A 26,179-nucleotide genomic window follows, 5' to 3' on the forward strand; every position below is an offset into this window, starting at 1 on the left:
AATTGCTCCAGCCTCTAGGGCCCCAGTGACTGGCACTTAAAAGCCTCCTTCTAATGTGTGTAAACTTAATTTTCACAGAAAGGGTTATTATTCCTGTTCTACAGCTGAGAAACCTGAGGCATAGAAAGGTGAAGTAATTTTCAAAGTTCACAACAGTACGTGGAAGAGCAGTTCTTTAAACCCAGACAGCCCAGCACCAGTGCCTCTAACTTAGTCTTCCTCCGTCACTCTCATCCGGACTAGCTGCTTGCTTATCCTCCTCTGCTTTTGCTCATAATTTTCCTCTGGAATTATTATCCTTCCCACAGTCCAACTGTAGAAAACATTCTTTAACCCAGCACTACCCAGTATGGTAGCCACTAGCCACATGTGACTGTCAAGCACTTGAAGTGTGATTAGTGTGAAGGAGAAACTAAACATTTTTTTTTAATTTAAAAGCCACACATGGCCATCATAATGGACCACACAGCTCTAATGTCTCTGGGGTGTCAGCGTGGTACCATTAACCTTGATTTGTGTCTGTATCTTCCCCCTCCCATCTTAGGGACAGTGACCATGTTGAACTCCTCTCTATTCCAGTTCCCAGCTTCGGTCTAGATTCAGTGTGTGATAAGTGAATGGATGGGTGAGTTGAGGTGTACAGATGGATTAGCCACACCCAAGGCATCACCCCAAGTCCTGCCCTGAGGCTACATTACTGACTGCCAGCACAAACCACAGCATGGACTGGGAGCCACAGTCCTGGGTTCTTTCTACTCACTTCCTTTGAGACCTTTGGCAAATCATTTACCCCTTCTGAATCTCAATCTCCTCTCTCCAGGGGAGAAAGATGAGGATACAACATAAACGATAATATCTGACCAAACTTCCATCTACCCAATTTGCAGATGGGTAAACTGAGGTAGAGAGCGAGGTCAATGTCTGTTAGAAGAGTCCCCTTCCTGAGTTCTTTCCAGCTGTGTTGCCTGTCTGAGCTCTGAAACACTGTGTCCCAGCCATGACCAACTTTAGTGGACCCAAATCCCAACCTGAAACCCTCTCACCTCCATTCCTCGGTCAATGGCTACTTTGCCCAGCCGCACAGCGATGGGGGCCTGGAGAACAGCAAAGTCTTGGTTGAGGAGGGTATCAAGGCTGATAGTTGCAGCTCTTAGGTGCGCAGCTTTGTTTTGAAGGAGGGAGGCACATGTCTGGGTGTAGTGTGAGGAGGGTATCAAGGCTGATAGTTGCAGTTCTTAGGTGGACAGCTTTGTTTTGAAGGAGGGAGGCACATGTCTGGGTCTAGTGCCAGCCATTCTACTGACACATAGTTTCTTTATTGTTAGTCCTATAACCTGTTAGCTGAGATTATTTCTATCATGAAAGAAGCCAGACTGATCCCTGACCCTCTGGGTTTCTTGTCATTCAGCCCATCCTTCCAACATGGACAACGTAACTAGTTTACAAAGTGCTTTCCTCCCCACAGACTCATCTAATGGTGCTACCTGCACTTGCAGGCTGGTGTCATTACTGATACCCATTTTACAGCTGTTAGATTGCAGTGCAGGGAGGTGAAGCACTTGGCTGTGTCTATCCAATCACTGGTGAGACTCCCAGCCACTGTTGCCCCCTTCCTTGACCTCATCTCAGCAAATGACAGCCTCAGCGGTTAGCAGGTTTTACCCCGGCAGAGTGAAAGTCAGGGTTAGGAACTTGGGTGTTCAAGTCGATAGGGCTGGGTTGAAATCCTGGTTGGTGGGGGAGGGGGGTGCATTTTAATACAGCCGCATAGAAGCAACAGTGCTTTGTCACTGGCCTTGCTTCCACAGCAGCCCTAGCACTCCGGTCTCAGCCCCACTTCCAGGCAAGGAGGAATTACTTTCTGTATCATATTATTTGAAGTATTTATAAAACTTTCTCAGGAAAAGTAAATTTTTAAAGTCTATTAGCATAGAAATAAATGAATCCCACAATAGACTGTCATAAATGCTATATAGGAAAAAAAACTAAGTGAAAAGGCTAGCTACATAAAAATGAAGAACTTCCATTGGAAAAAACTGCCGTGAATAAACGACAAAAGTAAAAAACTGGGAAAAACGACTGGGCACAATGACTGATGGCTGTAATCCCAACACTTTGGGAGGCCGAGGTGGGTGGATCACTTGAGGTCAGCCTGGCCAACATGGCGAAACCTCATCTCTACTAAAAATACAGAAATTAGCCAGTGTTGTAGTGGGCCCCTGTAACCCCAGCTACGTGGGAGGCTGAGGCAGGACGCTTGAACTAAAGAGGCAGTGGTTGCAGTGAGCCAAGATCAGGCTACTGCACTTCAGCCTGGGCGACAGAGCGAGACTTCCTCTCAAAAAAAAAAAACCACTGGGAAAAAGAATTGCAATGCTTAGGACAGATGAACTTCCTTGACTTACAAAAATGTTGGTATAAAGTAACTTTTAAACCATTTACAGAGAGTATGTAAAGGTTGTTCACCAGAAAAGAATTATGAACGTGAAAGATGTCCAGCAGGTTCACTTTTGAAAGGCAAATCAACAGTGAGGTACTGTGCTCTTTCACCTCAGACCAGCAAATACTAAAGTATCAATATGCCCACTATTGCCAAGACTGGGGAAACCAGTATTAACATGCATTACTGATAGGAAAGTAAATGAGTATGCCTCGGGAGAGCGATTTGGCAAAAACTGGTAACGTGCTGGTGTGCATGCTCTCAGAGCTGCGGCCTGTAGGGATTTGTATGCAGTTATTCACTCCAGCTGTCTGGTGGTTGCAAAAAGACAACAGAAAGGTTTATTGTTAGGGCAGTGGTTGAATGACAGCACATCCAGACCACAAATAAGAGTGTACAGTTGTTGAAAAGAATGAAGTTGGCCAGGCGCAATGGCTCACGATGTAATCCCAGCACTTCAGGAGGCCTAACGTGGTGAAACCCTGTTTCTACCAAACATATGAAAAAATTAGGTGGGTCTGGTGGCGCGTGTCTGTAGCACCTGTAGTCCCAGCTACTTGGGAGGTTTGAGGCAGGAGAATTGCTTGAACCCGGGAAGTGGAGGTTGCAGTGAGCCAAGTAGCATCATTGCATTCCAGCTTGGGCAACAAAAGCAAAATGCCATCTCAAAAAAAAGTCAGTTACATACTGAAATGGAAAAATCTCCAAAAGATACTAAATTTTAAAAATAGGCCATGTGTAGTGGCTCATGCCTATAATCCCAGCACTTTGGGAGGCTGAGGTGGGTGAAACACTTGAGATCAGGGCTTTGAGACCAGCATGGCCAACATGGCAAAACTTAGTCTATACTAAAAATACAAAAATTAGCCAGGTGCAGTGGCAGTCACCTGTAAACCCAACTACTTGGGAGGCTGGGGCAGGAGAACTGCTTGAACCCAGGAGGCAGAGATTGTAGTGAGCCCAGATTGCACCACCGCACTCCAGCCTGGGCAACAGAACGAAACTGTCTCAATTAAAAAAGAAAAAAAAGCAAGGTGCACCCTAGTATGTATACTATGATTCTATTTGCATAAAATATTGGTACAACATACCTTTAGGGAAAAATACAGGATTCAAACATGGAGGAATATAAAACCTTCCTTTTGTATAACAAAACATAAACCTTCACTTATAAAACAAAGGTTTGGTTTTACATTCTTCCATGTTTGAATTTTTTACTATGCATATTTAAAATTACCAGATTAGGCTTGAAAGATGTTTCTTGTCCTCTAAGCCTTTAAAAGGAATTTATTTAAATATGTAAGCATATATGCATAATACACATCCTCCATATGCAATGGAAATTTCTGGAAGAGTATGGAAACTTAAAGGGCTGTTTGGGTTTGCTTGTGACTGAAGGGTTACTAGGATGTGAGACTCACTTTTAAAACTGGGATAGCCACAAGTATTTTGCTTTTGACTTTTACTTTATGCTCTTCTTACTCCTTTGTTCATTTAGATTTGCTTGCCCTGAGTATGTATTATTAATTAGGTAATTACCTAATAAAGTAATCTTGGCTACATACAGTGGCCCAGGCCTGTAATCACAGGGCTTTGAGAGGCTGAGGCAGGAGAATTGCTTGAGCCCAGAGTTTGAGACCAGCCTGGGCATCACAGTGAGATCCCATCTCTACAAAACACAAAAAATTAGCTGGGCGTGGTGACTTGCACCTGTAGTCTCAGCTACTCAGGAGGCTTAGGTGGGAGGATCACTTGAACCTGGAAGGTCAATGCTCCAGTCAGCTGTGATCATGCCACTGCACTCCAGTCTGGGCAAAAGAGCCAGACCCTATGTGAAAAAAAAAAGAATCTTTTATTAAATAAATTTAAAAATGGTATGTACGTATGTTTGTGAGTGAAAACAACCAAATTCTAGCCAAGTCAGTAGCTTGCACCTGTACTCCCAGCTATTCAGAGGCCAAGGTGGAAGGATTGCTCGAGCCCAGGGCTTCAAGGCTGCAGTAAGCTATAATTGTGCCACTGCACTCCAGCCGGGGCAACAGAGCAAGATCCTGTCTCTAATAAGAAAAGAAAAAAAACACTGTTGAATCCATTATTCAAAGTGTAATGTGTATTTACTATTTAAGAAGGAAATCTGAGTGTTAGCAAACTGTGGATATTGACAGTTTTTTCTGAGCTAAGTAAACTCTGGAACCATTTGCAACCCTATCAGAGTGGTTTGTCCACCAGATGGTGGTCATCTACACCATCCCTGGCCCTCACCTCTCCAGAAACCTTTATTCTGAGCACCCAGTAACACAGGTGAAAGTTGAAGGTTTGTTTTTCAAGTTGACCCAGAAGGTCTCAACTCTGGGATTATTCACTCAATTACTTGTTTTTGGTAACTGGTGTTTTGGTGTGCAAAGCTACTTTTAAGTACTGAAAATATCAGTAATTATTTAGTATCATTATTTCAGTATATTTGGAAACCTGAATTATTTTGTGATTGTTATTTAGTTAATGCAAAAAAGACAAACCCTACAGTCTATAGGTCTAGGTGTGAAAGCTGAAATCAGCCACTCCCTTGAGTGGCCCAGAGTTCTGTATTAGTTCAGGGACTTTCTAACCAAGTGTGATAGAAACTTGACAGCATTAATATTGTCTAGGCAACAGTATCAGACTCTTCATTTCTGTATGATGAAACAAAAAAAAGAAGACAAAACAAATTTTTTTTTGAGACAGTTTTCCTCTGTCACCTGGGCTGGAGTGCAATGCTGCGATGTTGGCTCACAGAAACCTCTGCCTCCTGGGTTCAAGCAATTCTCCTGCCTCAGCCTCCCAAGTAGTGGGATTACAGGCACCCGCCACCATGGCTGGCTAATTTTGTATTTTTAGTGGAGATGGGGTTTCTCCGTGTTGGTCAGGCTGGTCTCAAACTCCCGACCTCAGGTGATCCGCCTGCCACCGCCTCCCAAAGTGCTGGGATTACAGGGATGGGCCACCACGCCCAGCCAACAAATGCTTTCAAAAAGCTATAGTCCCTAACCCCAACTTGAAGATCTGTTTTAAGAAGAATTAGGGTTAAGAGACAGGAAAGAAAGGATTTTTGTTCAAAATTATACTTTTCTTCTTTTTATTTCGAGATGGAGTCTCACTCTGTTGCCCAGGCTGGAGTGCAATGGCATGATCTTGGTTCACTGCCACCTCTGCCTCCCAGGTTCAAGCCATTCTTCTGCCTCAGCCTCCTGAGTAGCTGGGATTACAGGTGGCTGCCACCTCACCCAGCTAATTTTTGTATTTTTAGTAGAGACAGGTTCTACCACGTTGGCCAGGCTGGTTTGGAACTCCTGACCTCAGGTGATCCGCTCACCTTGGCATCTCAAACTGCTGTGATTACAGGCATGAGCCACCGCACCTAGCCTCAACATTATACTTTTTTCTTTTGAGACGGAGTTTTGCTCTTGTTACCCAGGCTGGAGTGCAATGGCACGATCTTGGCTCACTGCAACATCCGCCTCCTGGGTTCAGGCAATTCTCCTGCCTCAGCATCCTGAGTAGCTAGGATTACAGGCACGTGCCAGACCATGCGTAGCTAATTTTTTGTATTTTTAGTAGAGACGGGGTTTCACCATGTTGACCAGGATGGTCTCGATCTCTTGACCTCGTGATCCACCTGCCTTGGCCTCCCAAAGTGCTGGGATTACAGGCTTGAGCCACCGTGCCTGGCCCATTATACTTTTGTCTTCTTCTTTTAACAGAATCTTGCTGTTACTCAGACCATAGTGGCACAATCTCAGCTCACTGCAACTTCCGCCTCCCAGACTCAAGCGATTCTTGTGCCTCAGCCTTCTGAGTAGCTGTAATTACAGGCATGAGCCACCATGCCTGGCTAATTTTGTAATTTTAGTAAAGATGTAGTTTTGCCATATTGGCCAGGCTGGTCTCGAACTACTGGCCTCAAGCAATCCGCCCTTCTTGACCTCCCAAAGTGCTGGAATTATAGGAATGAGCCACTGCATCTGACTTATTTTCTTTTTTTAATACAAAAGAGGTCTCACTATGTTGTGCAGGCTGGTCTTGAACCCCTGGTCTCAAACAATCCTCTCACCTCAGCCTCCCAAAGTGCTGGGATTACAGGCGTGAACCACTATGCCCAGCCAAAATGGTTACTTTTATATGATTAATATCTGTCAATATTAAAATGATGTATCGTTAATTTTGTTTTGCAACATTTATAAATTTTTATATATGAAATGCGTTAGTTTTTAAAATGTATGTATTTTTCTCTCTTAAAAATAAAATACCATTTTTATATTGCTTTCTGTATTGTGCAAAATAAATGCCAAAATGCCAGTGTTGTACTTTTTCTTCTTAATTTTTATTTTGTTATATGGAACGCTTCAGGAATATGTGTGTCATCCTTGCGCAGGGGCCATGCTAATCGTCTCTGTATTGTTCCAATTGTTTAGTATATGTGCTGCCGAAGCGAGCACTGTATTTTTTTAATACTGCAATCATTTTTTGTGACCTTGTCATCAAGGCAAGTCATTGAACTTTTATAGGTTTTCTCACAAATAAAATGGGGATACTCAGCTCAACTACATTATTCTAAGAGTTGAGACACTGTATTAAGGTACCTAGCATTATAGGCTAGGACAAATTTATTTATTTATTTATTTTTTGAGACGGAGTTTCACTCTTGTTACCCAGGCTGGAGTGCAATGGTGCCATCTCGGCTCACTGCAACCTCCGCCTCCTGGGTTCAGGCAATTCTCCTGCCTCAGCCTCCTGAGTAGCTGGAATTACAGACATGCACCACCATGCCCAGCTAATTTTTTGTATTTTTAGTAGAGATGAGGTTTCACTATGTTGACCAGGATGGTCTTGATCTCTTGATCTCATGATCCACCCACCTCGGCCTCCCAAAGTGCTGGGATTACAGGCGTAAGCCACTGTGCCCGGCCTGACAACTTTATTATAAATTAGTCTAACCTAGCTCCATTTTAGCCACTTTTGATCTTTATGGAAACCCGGGATCTCCTTTACTCAACCCCTTCTACCCTGGGCCCCCTTGGAGTTGTGAGAAGCCAGCAGACCCTTGAAGGGTCTTGGGAGACCCCAGACAGCTTTGGGCCCTGCAGCTAATAACCTTGAGTAAGTACCATGCTGAGAGGTAATTATTTGAGGATTTAAAATTTTTTTCTTTTATTTCAATAGATTTTAGGGAACAGGTGGCTTTTGGTTACATGGATAAGTTATTTAATAGTGGTCTCTAAGATTTTGGTGCATTGTACCCAATGTGTAGTCTTTTATGCCTCAACCCCTCCCATGCTATTTATTTGAGCATTTTTTTTTTCTTTGAGGTGGAGTTTCGCTCTTGTTGCGCAGGCTGGAGTGCAATGGCATGATCTCAGCTCATTGCAACCTCCGCCTCCTGGGTTCATAAAATTCTCCTACTTCAGCCTCCCGAGTAGCTGGGATTACAGGCATGCGCCTGATTTTGTATTTTTAGTAGAGATGGGGTTTCTCCATGTTGGTCAGGCTGATCTCAAACTCCTGACCTCAGGTGATCTACCCTCCTCAGCCTCCCAAAGTGCTGGGATTACAGGTGTGAGCCATCATGCTTGGCTTATTTGAGGAATTTTTAAAATAAGGGGTGTTTTTTTTTTATTGGTTTTTAGTGTTATTTTTTGTTTGTTTTGTTTTCATTTGTTTTTTTGAGCAATGGGCTTTTGCCTTGTTGCCCAGACTGGAAGTGCATCAGCAGGATCAGCTACTGCAGCTTTGAATTCATGGGTTTGAGCAATTCTTTTTCCCAAACATCTGGGATTACAGGCTTGAACTACCACATCTGGCTAAAAAATGAGCCCTGGCCAGGCACAGTGGCTCACACTTGTAATTCTAACACTTTGGGAGGCTCAGGCGAGAGGAACACTTGAGCCCAGGAGTTCAAAACTGCAGTGAGCTATGCTTGCACCACTGCACTTCAGCCTGGATGAGAGTGAGACCTTGTCTCTTAAAAAAAAAAAAAAAAGTCTTAATACATGTCCTGCACTTATCTCCACCAGGTAGTATGGTAGGAAATATGGGTTGGAAGTTCTGTATTCATTTTAGAATCTTGCTTTTTTAGTCTTCAGGGCATTTTAAGGCTCTGCTATACAGTACAGTAGCCACAAGCCACATGTGGCTATTAGCATTTGTAATGTGGCTAGTGTGAATGAGGAACTACGTTCATTTTATCCAATTTAAATCATTTGGCTAGTGGCTCCCATACTGGATAAGCACAAGTATAGAACATTTATCTCATCTCAGAACAGTCTACTGGACAGAGTTAAGTTCTGAGGGCTTTCAACCCCATTTGATTCCAGCCCTTTGGAATTCAATTTACATTTGAATTTGAAATTTAAATTTGACTTGTATTACTAGATGGTTAAATAAACTCCAAAGAGGGTTAATCATGTCTCTGGGTGAATGGATGTGCAGCCCAAGGAGACACCCTGCCCGACACATGTCTCCCCCACAACCCCGGCCCTCCTTGTGCCTAGCTGTCACCACACCTGTGGCAGGATCTCCTGGGCCAGTGCTCGTGCCCGGTGGTAGGCAGCGTCACCCTCCTCGTTCTGGGCCACAGAGTGATTCACCAGCCCCAGTGCGTGGGCCTGTGTTCCACTGAGTCGTCGACCAGTGAAGATGAGCTCCTTCGCCAGGGCCACACCCAGGCAGCGTGGCAGCCTCTGAGTTCCTCCTGCCAGGATGGAGGGGGCAGGGTGGGAATCAGCATGGGAAGTGGGAACTCAGAGAAGACCCAGCCTGGGACTCAGCCAAGACTTCTCAGAGGAGCAGAGTTCAGATGAGAGGGCAGAGCTCAGAACAGAGGGCAAAAAAGGAAGGCAGTAAAGGACCCTGGGTGGGGTGAAATTGGGCAGGTGCTGCAGTTGCAATTACCTGCCCCCGGGAGGAGCCCTCGAGTAGTCTCAATCAGTCCCAAGATGGCCGAGGAAGCTGCTCAGACAGAACAGAGTGAGGCCTCCCTCCCCAATCCAGTCCCCCAGTGCTAATCCCTGGGGCCACATCTGCCTGTGCTCTCTACTCGCCCCTCTAGCCACTTCCCCCATGGTCTAGCCACAGCCAGGCCTCTCCAGACTCTGCCTTTGTAAGAGCCCTAGCCCAGAAGTCAGGAGCCCAGGCCCTTATTTCACAGTGCCCCTTTGGTGGAGTTGTGTGTCACCAGCAAGTCTCACCCTTCCCATGCCTCAAAGGTGGAAGGCAGATGGTTGGCCCTCTTCTGTCTGCCTCAGATTGCCACTAAGGATCACATGAGGCATGACCCTTGGAACAAGGAGAATTCTTAGGAGGTGCCTGATATCTATTAATAGATTCTCCAGCTTAGCCCTGGCCTGGCCTAGAGTGTCAGTGACTCCTGCTCCCACTACAGTTGTCCCTCCCAGATTTGTCACAGCCTAAAATTTCCGTTGCAGTCCATGTCCTCCTGAGTTCTGCTTCCTTCCTTTGAGAAACTTGCCTTGACTGATGCATCCCTCTAGGTCTGTCTCCTGAATTCTCTCAGCATGGGCCACGTAAACGTGAACAGAAGGGAGTAGATTTTACATTCACTCCCTCTTAGTCTTCTGAAACCCTGAGAGTTAGTCGCCTGAACATGGGCATGTGAGAAGCAGAGTTGGGGCTGGACCAGCCTGGCATTTTGGTACCCAGACACCTGGTCAGTTCCTTTTCTTTGACTGCATAGTGTAGATAGCAGCGACTTTCATGCCTGGAGTTACACATTTTTATATGTCACTTTTGGGGTGGCAGGAGAGAGCAGTGAGAGGAGGAGAGAGGACATTCAGACTTTGCCTAACTGCATCCAAGAAGGGTGCTCCTCATCACTGTCAGTCACCTGAAAAAGGGATCAGTTATCTTCTTTGTCCCCTCCCACTCTTCAAACAAAGCTCAATTACTCAGAACAAGTAATGCAAATTTGGCTGGTGCTAGTATTCCTGCTTAGGCACCTTTGTGATTAGTTCAGCCACTGACAAACTATCCCTGGGGTTCACCTTTTTCCAAAACATGGCAGATAAATCTGACGTGGACAGAATTGGAAGATTGGACATCGCTCTTTGACCTTCTTGGATCCTAATAGCAATTGCTCTGAGGTTGGTAAAATATTCCCAAAATGAAGGAAGCAGGTTCTGACAGGTGACGGGTATCATCACAGCTAGCGGCTGCACCAGGAGGGGAAGCGGCTTCTGCCTGAGCACCCTGTGTGCCCTGCCTTGCCTTAGTTTTGCTTTGGTTGGAAGCCAAGAACAGCAGCTGGCTGCAGAATGCCCATACTTACCCTGTTTACTCACCCCCGATTCGCTAGCACCACCCCTCCCCCCAGCCTTGGCCCAGTACCTGCCACTCGGAGGTCACAGGCCAGGGCAAGCTCCAGGCCTCCGCCCAAGGCAAACCCATCCATAGCCGCAATGGTGGGTGCAGGGAAGGCTGCTGTGGAGATGAAGAAGGACTCAACCTGTGAGGCCCTGGTGGAACCAGGACAGAAACTCAAGGCTGGGGAGGGGCAAGTTGGTTGGGACAGAGACCTCAGTGGACCTGACCTAGGTCTCGGGACCTCACATGGACCCTCAGCCAGGCTATCTTAATTCTTTTATTTTGAGACAGAGTCTTGTTCTGTCACCCAGGCTGGAGTACAGTGGCGTGATCTTGGCTCACTACAACCTTGCCTCCTGGGTTTAAGCGATTCTTCTGCCTCAGCCTCCTGAATAGTTGGGATTACAGACACCTGCCACCACACCCAGTTAATTTTTTAAAATTTTTTGTTAGTAGAGACGGGGTTTCACCATGTTGACCAGGCTGGTCTTGAACTCCTGACCTCCCTCGTGATCCTCCTGCCTTGGCCTTCCAAAGTGCTGGGATTACAGGTGTAAGCCACCATGCCCAGTGTTTTTTTTTTTTTTTTTTTTTTTTTTCCAGATGGAGGCTCGCTGTTGTCACCCAGGCTGGAATCCAATGGCACAATCTTGGCTCATGGCACCCTCTGCCTCCTGCAGCCAGGGTTATCTTAGAAGCCAATTTTCCCTTTAGGGAAAGTTATGGAGTCAGTCAGGGAACAGGAATGGACTGGATGATCCCTGCTGAGGCCTAATCTGCTGGCCTCCCTGGGACCTGCCTGTCTGTATACCAAGCCCTGTGCTGGGTGCTGGGAACTGGGAACACAGAATATATCAGACCTAGACCTTGTTCCTGTGGGGCTCAGTCTTATGGGGAAGAGAAGTGTGTATCAGGCATGAGTGACCCAGGATCATCAGTGCACCAACAAAAGGAAGACGGGAGGATGGACTGGGAAGGCTTCCTGGAGGAGGAGGTACTGGAGGCCTTGAAGGATGAGTAAAAGTTTAAGTAACCAAGAAGGGGTAACCCAGGCAAAGGGAACAGCAATTGTCAAAGCCTGAAAGCATGCTTGGCGAAACCTGACTGCTTTGGAATGGCCAGGCTTGAACCCTGAGGGTAGAGAGGGGCACAAAAGCTGAAGAGCCAGAGCTCCCTCTGTGGGAGAATTGCCCTCTGTCATCCTCCCCCAGTGAATTCCTTGTGCCCATCCTCTGTCTTCTGACACAACTCCAAACAGAAAGAAGACTCTCCTTAGAGGCTGGTGGGGGTGGCGGGGTTGTCATCAGCAGGGGCCCCCCCAAACCCCTCCTCCACTCCATACCCAGATCCTCACCAATGTCATTCATCAGGCCCCGAAGTCGCTGGACAAACACCCCTACCTCTGCTTCACTCATCTGTTCCCGCTCCTTCAGGTCTGCACCTGCAGATGGCAAGGGGTTGGTACCAGCCCTCAGGAAAATGGCCCTTTATGGAATCCCAGACAGTTAAAGGATCCATCAAAGAAGACCTGAGGACAGGCAGCCAGAGAAGGAGAAACACCAGGAACCCGGGCAAGGAAGCCACGGGAAAAGAGGACCATCAAACAAGGGGGGTGCAACATAGCAGAAAGCTGAACTGGACTCCATCAAAATGGAAACCTTCTGTGCATCAGAGGACACTATCATGAGAATACAAAGACAACCCACAGAAATGGCTAGGCATGGTGGTTCACGCCTGTAATCCCAGCACTTTGGGAGGCTAAGGCAGGTGGATCACCTGAGGTCAGGCGTTCAAGACCAACACGGTGGCAGACACCTATTGCCCCAGCTACTCAAGTGGCAGAAGCAGGAGAATCACTTGAACCCTAGAGGTGGAGGCTGCTATGAGCTGAGCTCGCACCACCGCACTCCAGCCTGGGTAATGAGAGAGACTCTGTCTCAAAAAAAAAAAAAAGAAAGAAAAGACAACACACAGAATGGAAGAAAATATGCTCAAATCATACAGCTGATAAAGGATTAATATCTAGAATATATAAAGAACTCCTCCAACTCAACAATAACCTGATTCAGAAATGGGCAAAGGGCCAGGTGCAGTGGCTTACACCTGTAATCCCAGCACTTTGGGAAACTAAGGTGGGCACATCACCTGAGGTCATGAGTTTGAGACCAGACTGGACAACATGGTGAAACCATGTCTCTACTAAAAATACAAAAATTAGCCAGGTGTGGTGGCAGGCACCTGTAATCCCAGCTACTAGGGAGGCTGAGGCCAAGGCAGGAGAATCGCATGAGTCTGGAAGCAGAGGTTGTAGTGAGCCAAGATCATGCCACTGCACTCCAGCCTGGGCAACAGAGTAAAACTCCATCAAAAAAAAAAAAAAAAAAATATATATATATATATATATATATAGAGAGAGAGAGAGAGAGAGATGGCCAATAAGCACTCAAAAAGCTGCTCAATATCATCATCATTAGAAAAATCCAAATCAAAACCACAATGAGATACTACCTCACATCTATTAGAATGGGTTTTAAAACAAAACAAAAAGTGTTGGCCACACTCTGGTGCACTGCTGGTGGGAGTGTAAACCCATGCAGCTGCTATGGAAACAGTTCCAAAAAGTCAAACAGAATTGCCATTCGATTCTAGTCCTAAGTACACACCCAAGAGAGCTGGAAGCAAGGACTCAAACAAATACAGTTCCTCCTTATCTGTAGGGAACTGGCTCTAGGACCCCCTTAGATACCAAAATCCATGGATGCTCAAGCCCCTTGAATAAATACTGTAGTGTTTGCAATATGACCTATGCACATACATCCTCCTACATACTCCAAGCCAGGGTGTCCAATCCTTTGGCTTTCCTGGGCCACATTGAAAGAATCGTTTTGGGCCACACATAAAATACACTAACAATAACTGATGATGAGCTTAAAAAAAAAAAATCACAAAAAAATCTCATAATGTCTTAAGAAAGTTTACAAATTTGTGTTGGGCCACAATTCAAAGCTATCCTGGGCCACATGTGGCCCAGAGGCTAAGGGTTGGACAAGCTTGCTGTAAATCATCTCCAGATTACTTATAATACCGAATACAATGTAAATGCTATGTAAACGGTGGTACTGTGTTGTTTTTTATCTGTATTATTTTTTATTGTTGCATTATTATTATTATCTTTTGAGATGGAGTCTTGCACTGTCACCCAGGCTGGAGTGCAGTGGCATAATCCCAGCTCGCTGCAACCTCTGCGTTCTGGATTCGAGCAATTCTTCTGCCTCAGCCTCCTGAGTAGCTGAGATTACAGGTGCCTGCCACCAAGTTCAGCTAATTTTTGTATTTTTAGTAGAGATGGGGTTTCACCATATTGGTCAGGGTGGTCTCGAATTCCTCACCTCAGGTGATCCGCCTGCTTCGGGCTCCCAAAGTGCTGGGATTACAGGCATGAGCCACCGCACCTGGCCCACAATTTCTAAAATGTGTAAGTAATAAGAAAATTAAAAATTAATTAATTGACTAATTTTTACAGGCAGGGTCAGCAAGGTCCACGGAGGCTGAGAGGTCAAAGGTCAAGTAAAAGAGAACGGAAGTGAGCACAGGATACAGTGGCATACAGGTGGGCAAGCACCTTAGCAGGAAGAGTGACTGTAGTGGGGTCTTCAGAGGCCAGATGCAGGGGTGAGCAGGAGTAGGGGGTAAATAGACTCTTTTACAGTCCTAGACTACAGGAAGTCAGAGCTGAGAGAGCCTTTGGAAGTCTTTGGTCAGTTCCAGCCCTTTTGTGACATATGGGGAAACTGAGGCCCAGAGAGGGGCAGGAACTAACCCAGGATTCTAAAGTTAGGTGAGGCAGAAGTGAGCCTCATGCAGCCCCTTCCTTCTCTGTGCTAAGCTGGGAGGGTGATAAGCAAAGCTAATGCTGGGAGGAAGAACAGGTATGACATGACCTTGACAGAGGTCAGAGATGGAGCCAAAGGAAGAGGCTAGGGGAGGGTAAAGACCTCAACCAGGGAAGCTGGGTCAGGCTGACTGGTCGGCACACTTGTCAGCACAGACCCTAGGCTGGGCACCCTGACTCTGACAGCTCAGACCTAAGGGCTGAGCCATCTCCCCTTGAAATCTCCTGAGCATCATGCCCCCCATTTCCTATCCCTCCACAGCCTCCTCCTGCATCACAGTAGCCCCTGTGGGCCCCTCTCCAACCACCCTCTCAGAGTCTGTTCTCAGCTCAGCTCTACTGGCAGCTAACTTGCCTCTTGTGGGCCTGGTGTGTGTTTTTCCTCCAATCTCTAAAATGGAAGTTCATGGTGCTTGCCCAATTGTGAGGACCAAATGACATGGGGATAGTGGAGGGCTTTGGTGACAGGGAATGAGATCCTATTGATAGGCAAAGGGGTATAGAGCTCCATCTTGACTACTGACCTTACAAGCATCTCTGGACTCCATTTTCTTTTCTTTTTCTTCCCCTCAGGCCGGAGTGCAATGATGCGATCTCAGCTCATTGCAACCTCTGCCTCCCAGATTCAAGCAATTCTCCTGCTTCATTCTCCTCAGTAGCTAGGATTAGAGGTGCCTGCCACCATGCCCAGCTAATTTTTTTTTTTTTGACATGGAGTCTCACTCCGTGACACAGGCTGGAGTGCAGTGGCACAATCTCAGCTCACTGCAACTTCTGCCACCTGGGTTCAAGCGATTCTCCTGCCTCAGCCTCCCGAGTAGCTGGGATTACAGGTGCCTGCCACTACGCCTGGCTAATATTTGTATTTTTAGTAGAGATGGGGTTTTACCATCTTGGTCAGGCTGGTCTTGAGCTCCTAACCTCATGATCTACCCGCCTCAGCCTCCCAAAGCACTGGGATTACAGACATGAGTCACTGCACCCATCTTGGACTCCATTTTGTTATATACCCCGTGAACGGTCAGAACAAAGCATGGCATAGCAGTGATAACTAGGATCTAAGGGTTAGAGAGGCCAAGTTCAAACTGAAGTCTATCCTCCCTCTTTACTAGCTGTGTGATCTTAGGTAAGGGAATTTTCCTCCCTGAGTCTCTGCATTCACATCTGTAAAATGGGAATAAAGAGTCCCATGCTGGAGCTGATCTAAGGTTTCCCCCAACACCTGGAGGCTGGTGGGCACCCTGCAGAGCCCCAGGATGGGGGCAGGGGTGAGAACCTACCTGCGCAGAATACACCCTTCACTGCACTTCTGAAGAGCAGGACACGCACTTGCCGGTCCTCCCGCAGCTGGGCCAGAGCTTCCAGCAGCTACAGAGGACACCCTGTTAGATACCTCCCAGCCCATCCCAGCCCATCCTAGAGGCCACCCTTTCTCACCTCACTGACGAAGACGTTTCCCAAGGCATTGCGGGCACGAGGTCTGTTCATTAGAATCTCAGTGATTCCTGCAAGGAGACAGGGCAGCCATGGGCCAGAAGCTGGTTCTGCCTAATCCTGGGCTGGGGACTGGAGGCAGGAGGCAGGAGGCATGGGCTTTCGGCAGCCTCTGCCCTAGATGACCAGAGTAACTTGGTGCAAGTCACCACTCAGGCAGGCCTCAGTTTTCCCAACCATAAAATGGAGAGAATAACCCTTGCTGCTTCTGCCTCAGAGATAAAGTGGAAGGGCGTGTAAACTGTGGAACAAAATGGCGAGCAGAACAAGAATGATCACCATGGTAGCACTTGCCTGCTTCTGCCATTGTTAGACAGACAGACAGACACACACCCCCCCACACCCATGCACCTTCTTTAATTTCACAACTCCCTCCATATTAATCTTTTCTTTTTTTCTCTTTGTTTAGGGGAGTGGTTTTTTTGGGGGGGACAGGGTCTGACTCTGTCACCCAGGCTGTAATACAGTGGTGTGAACATGGCTCACTGCAGCCTTAACCCCCTGGGCTCAAGCGATTCTCCTGTCTCAGCTCTGGAAACAGCTGGGACTACAGGCAAGCCCCACTACACCTGGCTAATTTTTGTGTTTCCTGTATTTTTAGTAGAGACAGCTTTCACCATCTTGCCCAGCCTGGTCTCAAACTCCTGAGCTCAAGCGATGGGCCCACCTTGGCCTCCCAAAGTGCTGGGATTACAGGTGTGAGCCACTGCATGGCTTTAATCACTTCTTCACAGTCAGACTTCTTCCTCTAGAGTTTGAGGAGTCATGATAAGGCAAATACCCTTGTAACTACCACCCAAATCAAGAAATAGAACTGTGCCAGTCACCTCAGAAACCCCGCCATGTGCCCTGACTCAATCTAGCTCCTTCCTTCCCCCTGAACAAGCAACTCTTTTGACTTACAGTAATCACCTCCGTGTATTTCTTTATAATTTTTTTTTGAGACTGTTGCCCAGGCTGGAATGCAATGACACAATCTTGACTTGGCATGATTTTGACTCACCTCGATCTCAACTCACCGAAACCTCTGCTTCCCGGGTTCAAGCGATTCTCTTGCTTCAGACTCCGGAGTAGCTGGGATTACAGGCATGTGCCACCACACCCAGCTAATTTTGTATTTTTAGTAGAGACCGAGTTTCACCATGTTGGTCAGGCTGGTCTCAAACTCCTGACCTCACTCAGGTGATTCACCCACCTCAGCCTCCCAAAGTGCTGGGATTACAGGTATGAGCCACCATGCCCGCCATTTCTTTATAATGTTATCATCCAGGTGTGGATCCCCAGGTATCATAGGTTAGACCTGTTCATTTCTAAAATTACCATGTATCTTTTAAAGCCTGTTACAATCCCCACATGATCCCCGCAACCCTGTCTTTCCCTCAAAGGTTATCTGTGTAGGAGCCTAGGGCATTTGTCCTGTAGGGTTTCTCAAAGCCTGAGTTTTGCTAATTGTACAATCACAAGGGGAAATCAATAAGATCCTTTGTCACAAGAAGTTAGCATCTCACACAGAGGCTTGGGGTTCTGTCCTGTTTGGCAAGACAGTAATCCTTGCCCTACCTGTGTAATGTTCTTCCACCAGCAACTGCCAAGCTTCTTAGCAGTTTTCTATACTCATTTAGTCACTTTCTTACCTTCTATTCATTCCAACCTTCTCCAATCTAGGTTCCAGCCCCATCGCTCAGCAGATAGTATTCTCATTAAAATGACCTATAGCTGCATCACTAACCAAGGGACATGTTTCTCTTAATTCAACCTGGCAGTAGCAGAAACCTCTGCTGACATTAACATACTCCTTCTTGATCATTTTCTGCTTTGGTTTCTTAAAAGAATATTTATTTAAGCTGGGCATGGCTCATGCCTGTAGTCCCAGCACTCTGGGAGGGCGAGATGGGTGGATCACGAGATCAGGAGTTTGAGACCAGCCTGGCCAACATGATAAAACCTTGTCTCTACTAAAAATACAAAAATTAGCCGGGCATGTGGTGGTGTGTGCCTGTAATCTCAGATACTGGAGAGTCTGAGGCAGGAGAATGACTTGAACCCAGGAGGTGGAGGTTGCAGTGAGCCAAGATCGTGCCACTGCACTCCAGCCTGGACGACAGAGCGAGACTCCATCTTAAAAAAAAAAAAAAAAAAAAAGCCAAAGCCCAGTGGCTCATGCCTGTAATCCCAGCACTTGGGGAGGTGAAGGTGGGCAGATCACCTGAGGTCAGGAGTTAGAGACCAGCCTGACCAACACAGAGAAACCTCATTTCTACTAAAAATGCAAAATTAGCAGGGCTTGGTGGTGCATGCCTATAATCTCAGCTACTCAGGAGGCTGAGGCACAAGAATTGCTTGAACCTGGGAAGCAGAGGTTGTGGTGAGCGAAGATCGTGTCACTATACTCTAACATGGGCAACAAGAGCAAAACTCTTGTCTCAAAAACAAATTATTTATTTATAAATAAATGATTTTCTTAGAGCAGTTTTAGGGTCACAGAAAAATGGAGTGGAAAATACAGTTCAACGCAGTTCACAGATACTCCCTGCCCCTATACAGGCACAGCCCCTTCCGCAATCCCCATCCCCCTACAGAGGCACAGCCCCTTCAGCAATCCGCACACCCCAACAGAGGCACATTTGTTGTGATTGATGAACCTACACTGACGCATTTTCACCACCTGGGGGCCCTAGTGTGCACTGGGGTTCACCCTTGGTAGTGTACACTCTGTGGGTTTGGACAGCTGCATAATGACACGTATCCGCCTTGACTTTGGCAGGCCCCCATTTTCCTTTCAGGTGATGCCTCTCCACTCCTTCAATAGGTTCTCTTCTGACCAATTACTTTAATTGTCTAAGTTCCTTAAGGCCAATGGGATTCTCTTCATTCACTCCTTTGTATATTTATGTTTTGCTGTGTGCTGGCCTCTGCTAGATACCATGATTCCAGAGACCAGCACAGACTCAGGGCCTGTCCTCATGGAACCTACAGCCTAGCAGGGAAGACAGACATTAAATAATTCCTACTTGTGATGAGAGCTTGGAGAAAAAGGACAAGCAAGTAAGGGGTATCCAGTGGGCAGAGGGGAGCCCTAGTATAGAAGGTCAGCAATGAGTTCCCAGGGGAGGAAGTGGCCTGTAAGCTGAGAGATGACAGAAGAGTAGGAATTGGCCAGGCCAAAAATGTAAGTGTGTGTGCATGTAAGTGTGCACGCATGGGTGCCTACATAAGTGTGTGCATGACTACATGTGCCTGTGTGTGCATGCATATTGGCAAGGTGCAGGGAAGAGGGCAGTCCAGGAGAGAAGCTGGTTGCAGGCAGAGGGAGCGGCAAAGAGGGCCCAGGTGTAGGACTGCAAGGTGCCTTCCAAAACTGGAGGAGTTCAGGTGGAGGGAGAGCAGGATAAGCTGAGGCAAGAGAAGCAGGAGGGACCTCCCTTCCACACCTCCGTGCATGTACCTCCTGTACACCCAGGGCTCCCATGTGTGCCCAGTAGCCCAGAGCTCTCCTCTGCACTGCAGGCCTGAATAGCCAAATGCCTACTTGATATCTCAACGGATATGTCCTGCTCCCTTGGTGAGCCAATGACCTTGCTATCAACCCAGAAGTTGATCCTGTCACCTCACTCTTCCCTCACCTACAAAATGCACTCAGCCACTGAGGCCTGCTAATCCAACCTCTTAAAGAGATCTCAGGCCTCTCAGTTCCACTAACCTGGCACGGACCGGGCTCTTTCCTGCATCTCTCGGATCACCCACCTCGAGTCCTCAGTCTTGCTCCCCGCCAGCACACACACATTCATTCCCACACTTGGGTCATAGTCATCTTTCTAACCCCAATCCGACCACGTCCCTCCCCTTCCCACTTCTTTTCCTCAAAATAAAGTTCAACTGCTTAATACCGACCACAAGGTCCCCACAATCTGGCTCTTGCACCCACTCTGGCCTCAGGTCACCCCCACCATCCAGTTGGGCTGTGGGGAAGAGATGGGCTCTGGCAAGGGGCTCAAGCCCCTATCACCCTTCTAGGCTGTTTCTCCTCCTACGAAATATCAGGATGGACATTTCAGGTCTTGCCAGGGCTGCAAAACAGGAGGTGGCCAGAGGAGTGTTTCCCAATCCTTTGGCCTTCAAAGACCCTTTATTATTATCTTCCAGGGTCCTTGGCTTTGTCTGTGAATGAGCAGTGTTTATGAAGTTGGCATTCTTAGTGTAGTCTGATCAGAGACACTGAAGGGCCGATGAAAGTTTCAGGGCTCTCAAGGGACAGGGTTTTCAGCCAGGAATTAGAGAACTATGTCGAGGGGCAGTGAACTGTAACATTCAGGCAAACTGGACTTCCTTAGCCTCCCCAGAAACCTGCAAAGGGCTCCTAGAGCCCAGCAGCTCTGGAGGCTCTGGAGACAGGTGCAGATGGCCATAGAAAATGGGGTATCTCTGGAGAAGGGAGACTTCAGTGGATACAGAGATGCCAGATCAGAGAAGTCAAGGGCCCTGAGCCCCACAAACTTCAGAACTGTCTAGATCCAAGGTCCACAGAGTGACCCTCCCGTTTTTTTTTTTTGTTTTTTTTTTTGAGACGGAGTTTCACTCTTGTTACCCGGGCTGGAGTGCAATGGTGCGATCTCAGCTCACCACAACTTCCGCCTCCTGGGTTCAGGCAATTCTCCTGCCTCAGCCTCCTGAGTAGCTGGGATTACAGGCACGCGCCACCATGCCCAGCTAATCTTTTGTATTTTTAGTAGAGACAGGGTTTCACCATATTGACCAGAATGGTCTTGATCTCTTGACCTCGTGATCCACCCGCCTCGGCCTCCCAAAGTGCTGGGATTACAGGCTTGAGCCACCGCTCCCGGCTGGCCCTCCTGTTTTGTTTATATCCTGAATAATCCCCTCCCCTTGCATGTAGGTAGGCCCTGTGAATTGCTTCTAAGCAACAGTATAGAGCAAAGGTTATAAAATGTCACTCTCTAGGCCCGGCGCAGTGGCTCACGCCTATAATCCCAGCACTTTGGGAGGCCGAGGCGGGTGGATCATGAGGTCAAGAGATCGAGACCATCCTGGTCAACAAGGTGAAACCCTGTCTCTACTAAAAATACGATAGTTAGCTGGGCATGGTGGTGCACGCCTGTAATCCCAGCTACTCGGGAGGCTGAGGCAGGAGAATTGCTTGAACCCAGAAGGCGGAGGTTGCGGTGAGCTGAGATCGTGCCATTGCACTCTAGTCTGAGTAACAACAGCGAAACTCCGTCTCAAAAATAAAATAAAATAAAATATCACTCTCAAGACTAGGTTAAGTTATATGGCAAAGATGATATAACTTCTGTAATTTGGGTCTAGTACATAAAAGGCTCTGTTTTATTAGAGAAACTCATGGGCCTAAGGAGAGGGTCAAGCAAAGGACTGTGGGCAACCTCTAGGAGCTGAGAGTGGCCCCCGGCCAACAATCAGCAAGAAAATGGGACTTCAGTCCAACAACCACTGGAGGTGAATTCTGGTGTCAGCAACCTGATGACCTTGGAAGCAGGTCTCATCAAGCCTGGGATGAGACCACAGCCCTGGACAACTCCCAGACTGCAGCCTGGCCAGACCTGAAGCAGAGAACTCTGCTAAGTTGTGTCTAGATTTCTGACATACAGAAACTACAAGATGACAAATGTGTGTGACTTTGAGCAATGAAGTTTGTGGTCATTTGTTATGTAGTAGTAGAAAGCTGATATAGCCGTGGTGTCCTGGGATTGGCAGAAACTCCTCTCTCTGCTTTCCTGTTCTTTCCTTCCATTCTCTCTGGCTGACTCTCTCATCTTTCATCTTCATCTCCTATCTCCACCTACATCTCTCTCTCAGACTACTGACTGCCAAATCTTATAGCCCTTGGCTCAAGCCGCAACTAGCCACACACAAGCCCCATGGCCTTGAGCAAGCCACTTTACCTTCTGGCCTTCAATTTCCTGATCTGTAAAAAGAAATAATAAGGCCTGGCATGGTGGCTCAAGCCTGTAATCCCAGCACTTCGGGAGGCCGAGGAGGGTGGATCACGAGGTCAAGAGATTGAGACCATCCTGGTCAACATGGTGAAACCCTGTCTCTACTAAAAATCAAGCAGGAGAATTGCTTGAAGCCGGGAGGCGGAGGTTGCAGTGAGCCGAGATCACACCACTGCACTCCAGCCTAGGCAACAGAGGATGACTATCTAAAAAAGAAAAGAAATGAAACCACTGGAGGGTAGTGTGGAGAACAACTGATTTAACAACATTTCACTACCCAGAAGGGGAAACTGACACCCACACACAAAGAGAATTTGCTCAAATAACAGCGGGACCCAGCTGGCAATCCTCACTCTCAAGAGCTAACAGCCTAGGAGGGAGACAAGTTCAGACACACTAAACATAAAGGGACAGTGTCGGGGAGGGAACAGCAGAGCAGAGGAGTTCCAGAAAGATTTCGATAGGCAGAAAGGAAGGCAGAGGAGCCAAGTTGGGGCACAGCTAAAGCAAAACACGAGGGAACACACCTTCCAATGAGCCCATGGGTAGAGGAGGTAAGATGAAAGGCCAGGTTGTGGTGGAGAACCTTGAATGCCCAGCTAAGGAACTGAAGGAGAACCATTAATTATAGTCATGTGCTGCATGATGATGTTTTAGTTGATCAACTATAGACCACATATAAGACATGTAAGTCCCAGCAGATTATTATGGAGCTGAAAAATTCCTATTGCCAAGTGACACTGTAGCTGTCATAACATCACAGTGCAATGCATCACTCAAATGCTGGTGGTGAGGCTGGTGTAAACTAGCCTGCGTTACCAGTTGTACAAAACCACAGATTGTACCAGTTGCACGATTGTACCAGTTGTACAGTTAGGCCCAGAACATAATACTTGATAATAATAAATGACTATATTTTGGGCTTATATATTTGCTATATTATTTTTATCATTATTTTAGAATGTACTCCTACTTTTTAATTTTTTTTTGTGACAGGGTCTTACTCTGTTGCCCAGGCTGGAGTGCAGTGAAATGATTGTGGCTCACTCACAGGTTAAAGACCTTTGGGCTCACTTGCAAATATCAGGAATCCTCGATATTGGACAGGCTTGACCTCCCCGGCTCAAGCCATCCTCTCACCTCAACCTCCTGAGTAGCTGGGACTACAGGTACGCACCACCATGCCTGACTAATTTTTGTGTTTTTTGTAGAGATGGGGTTTCACCATGGTTCCCAGGCTAGTCTCAAACTCCTGGGCTCAAGCAATCTGCGTTCCTTGGCCTCCCAAAGTGCTGGGATTACCAGAGTGAGCCAGGTGAGCCACTGTACCTCTTACTTAAAAAAAAAAAAAAAAAAGGTTCAATGTAACACAGCCTCAGGCAGGTCCTTCAGTAGGTGCTGCTGATTGTTACTGCAGGGAATGACAGCTCCATTGCATGTTATTGCCCTGAAGACCTTCCAGTGGAACAAGATGTGGAGGTGGAAGGCAGTGATAGGCCTGGGCTCATGTGTGTGCTTGTGTCTTAGTTTTTAACAAAGTTTAAGAATTAAAATTTTAAAAAGCTTATAAAATAAGGATCTAAAGAAAGAAAGTATTTTTTGTACAGCTGTACAATGTGTTTGTGTTTTAAGCTAAGTGGGTTAATACAAAAGAGTCAAAATATTAAAAAAATTTAAAAGTTTATAAAGTAAAAACAGTAAGCTAAGGTTAATTTATTATTGAAGAAAGAAACACTTTTAAAGCTAATTTAGTGTAGCCTAGGTGTACAGTGTTATAAAGTCTACAGTAGTGTACAGTAATGTCCTAGGCCAGAGGTCCCAAACCCCTGGGTTGTGGACCCATCCTAGTCTGCGGCCTGCTAGGAACTGGGCCACACAACAGGAGGTGAGCAGCTTCATCTGTATTGACAGCAGCTCCCTATGGCTTGAATTGCTGCCTGAGTTCCACCTGCTATCAGATCAGTGGTGGCATTAGAGTCTCATAAGAGTGTGAACCCTATTGTGAACTGTGCATGTGAGGGATTTAGATTGCTGCAAGCTCCTTATGAGCCCATAATGCCTGGTGATCCGAGGTGAAACAGTTTCATCCCCAAAGCATCCGCCCCCTACCACCCCCACAAGTCCATGGAAAAACTGTCTTCCATGAAACCATTTCCTGGTGCCAAACCAGTACTGCTGTCCTAGGGCTTCTGCAAGCTCCATTTACGGTAACTGCCCAATACAGGTATACTGCTTAAAAAATCTTTTAGACCATATTTTTACTGTGCTTTTTCTGATATACAAATACTTACCATTGTGTTATAGCTGCCTATAGTATTCAGCCCAGTACCATGCTGACCAGGTTTGTATTCTAGGAGCAACAGGCTATACCCCACGTAGCCTCAGTGTGCAGGATATCCCATCTAGGATTGTGTAGGTACACACTGTGATGCTCCCACAATAATCACAATCGCCTAATGACGCATTTCTCAGAATGTAGCCCTGTTGTAAAGCAACACATAACTGCATGAGAAATAAAGCTGCTGAAGAGCAGTGAAGAGCAGTTAAGCAGCCAACCTCAAGCTCAAGGGCAGCAGGTAAAATGTAACAGTGCTCTGGTGCCATCAGCCCCAGTGGACAGCAGAACCCACAGCTTCCAACATCGACATCAAATGACCCCAACTCATTCCCTGTGAGGCCTCTGTGTGTGATCTCGTCCACATGGCTCCTCCACACTGTCACCTTGGTTTCTGTCTCTCCTCTCACTGACTTTCCCCGCCCTTTGTGCCCTCTGGCAGGGGCAGAGGCTTAATCTGCTGATCGTTGTCATTTTTTTTGGATAAAATGATCCCCGATATTTGCAAGTTAAAGGTCTTTAACCCATGATAATTTTGTATTTACAGATGTACAAGTCTGTGTTTTGAGTCACTGAATTACAAGAAGTCACTGAATTACAAGTAATTACTAGAATTACTACAAGTGATTAATGACTAGAATTATCCGTGATAACCCAATGGTTGGGAACACAGGCCTTGAAATCAGACCTGGTTCAAATAACTTAAGCTTCTGTGCCTCAGTTTTTTACTCTGTAAAGTGGGGAGAATAATCTTGACTATCTTAAGGTAAGAGCTGTTGTCAGTTGGGTAGTGAACTAAGCATGGGTATAAGGTCCAGCAATCCCACCTGGTCAAGGTAATTCTTACTAATTAATTCCCAAGGTAATTCTCAATAATTGCTGTGAGACACCAGGTGGCCTGTCTGTGTCCACTGAGGGTGGTAAATGCACACTTGGGAATAGTGGGGCAGCAACAGGGAGCAAGGAACTGGATTTTATGGCAAAGCCCCTCTCCAAACTTAGTGTCAAGCAGTAAAAACGAAGCAATACAATGAAATGTACAGTACAATGTCATCTGTGTATCAAACGCAGGTAACGGGATGAGATGGGGGAGGAGACTCAAGGCAGGAGAAGCGCCTAGCCCTGATGGTTAGAAGCAGAGGACTGAGGAGCGTTATCAGCACCATCGAATGCTCCAGAAGTCCAAACAACAACAAAAACGTAACATGCGATTGGAGGAACGCCAGTGACCGGAGAAGAACTTTCCCCTGGAGCCAGAAGGACGCAAAAGTTCGTGAGCAGCCCAGCGAGGGCGCAAGCCTGGAGAGGCACCCTACTCGCTCCGCCCGCCGCGCTGGGCTCCCAGCTGACGTCGCACGCCCCGAGGGATTGGTTCTTCTGCCTCGGTCCCCAAACGGGGCCATGACCCACGGCGGGGGAGGGAACGCGCACTTGAATGTTCCTGGCGATGTTGGGGAGGCGCAGGGCCCAGTCCTACCCTTGCAGACCCCTCTCCCCTTCCACGCAGTCGGAGGACCCCAAAGGGCCTTTGAGGAGACTGAGGTTGCCAGAGGCCCCCAGCCATTAAGGCGGCCGCCCACCTCTTGGCCTTGGGGCAGCTTGGGGCGCCTAGAACTGGGAGGGAGGGACTGGGTATCGAATCTTCCAACGCCCTGAGGGGCCCGCCTACCCGCCCCCGGGTGCCTCCGGCCGCG

General features: G+C 47.1%; 1 protein-coding gene and 1 non-coding gene across 27 annotated transcripts in view; both read right to left on the bottom strand.

Annotated features, from left to right (window-relative positions):
• Positions 1-26,179, bottom strand: part of ECHDC2 (enoyl-CoA hydratase domain containing 2) — a 39,011-nt gene that overhangs the window by 2,137 nt on the left and 10,695 nt on the right. For 6 of the 26 annotated variants that reach the window (XM_078331858.1, XM_002750836.7, XM_009001247.6 and 3 more), the window contains 7 exons: positions 16,122-16,189; positions 15,965-16,052; positions 12,147-12,233; positions 10,817-10,909; positions 9,365-9,421; positions 8,977-9,164; positions 1,044-1,094 (listed from right to left, as the gene is read on the bottom strand). In XM_078331858.1, coding sequence (XP_078187984.1) covers positions 1,044-1,094; positions 8,977-9,164; positions 9,365-9,421; positions 10,817-10,909; positions 12,147-12,233; positions 15,965-16,052; positions 16,122-16,172 — 615 coding nt within the window. In that variant the 5' untranslated portion in view covers positions 16,173-16,189. Of the gene's footprint in view, positions 1-1,043; positions 2,752-8,976; positions 9,165-9,364; positions 9,422-10,816; positions 10,910-12,146; positions 12,234-15,964; positions 16,053-16,121; positions 16,190-17,181; positions 26,157-26,179 lie in introns of those variants that run through there. The other 20 variants (XM_078331860.1, XM_002750837.7, XM_009001252.6 and 17 more) reach the window with 10 other exon arrangements.
• LOC118143363 (U6 spliceosomal RNA) lies at positions 6,804-6,912 on the bottom strand. Its single transcript, XR_004727590.3, has one exon. It is a non-coding gene; the product is annotated as a U6 spliceosomal RNA (small nuclear RNA).

Source organism: Callithrix jacchus, chromosome 7 (assembly GCF_049354715.1).
Source record: "Callithrix jacchus isolate 240 chromosome 7, calJac240_pri, whole genome shotgun sequence".
NCBI classification, from domain to species: Eukaryota; Metazoa; Chordata; class Mammalia; order Primates; family Cebidae; genus Callithrix; species Callithrix jacchus.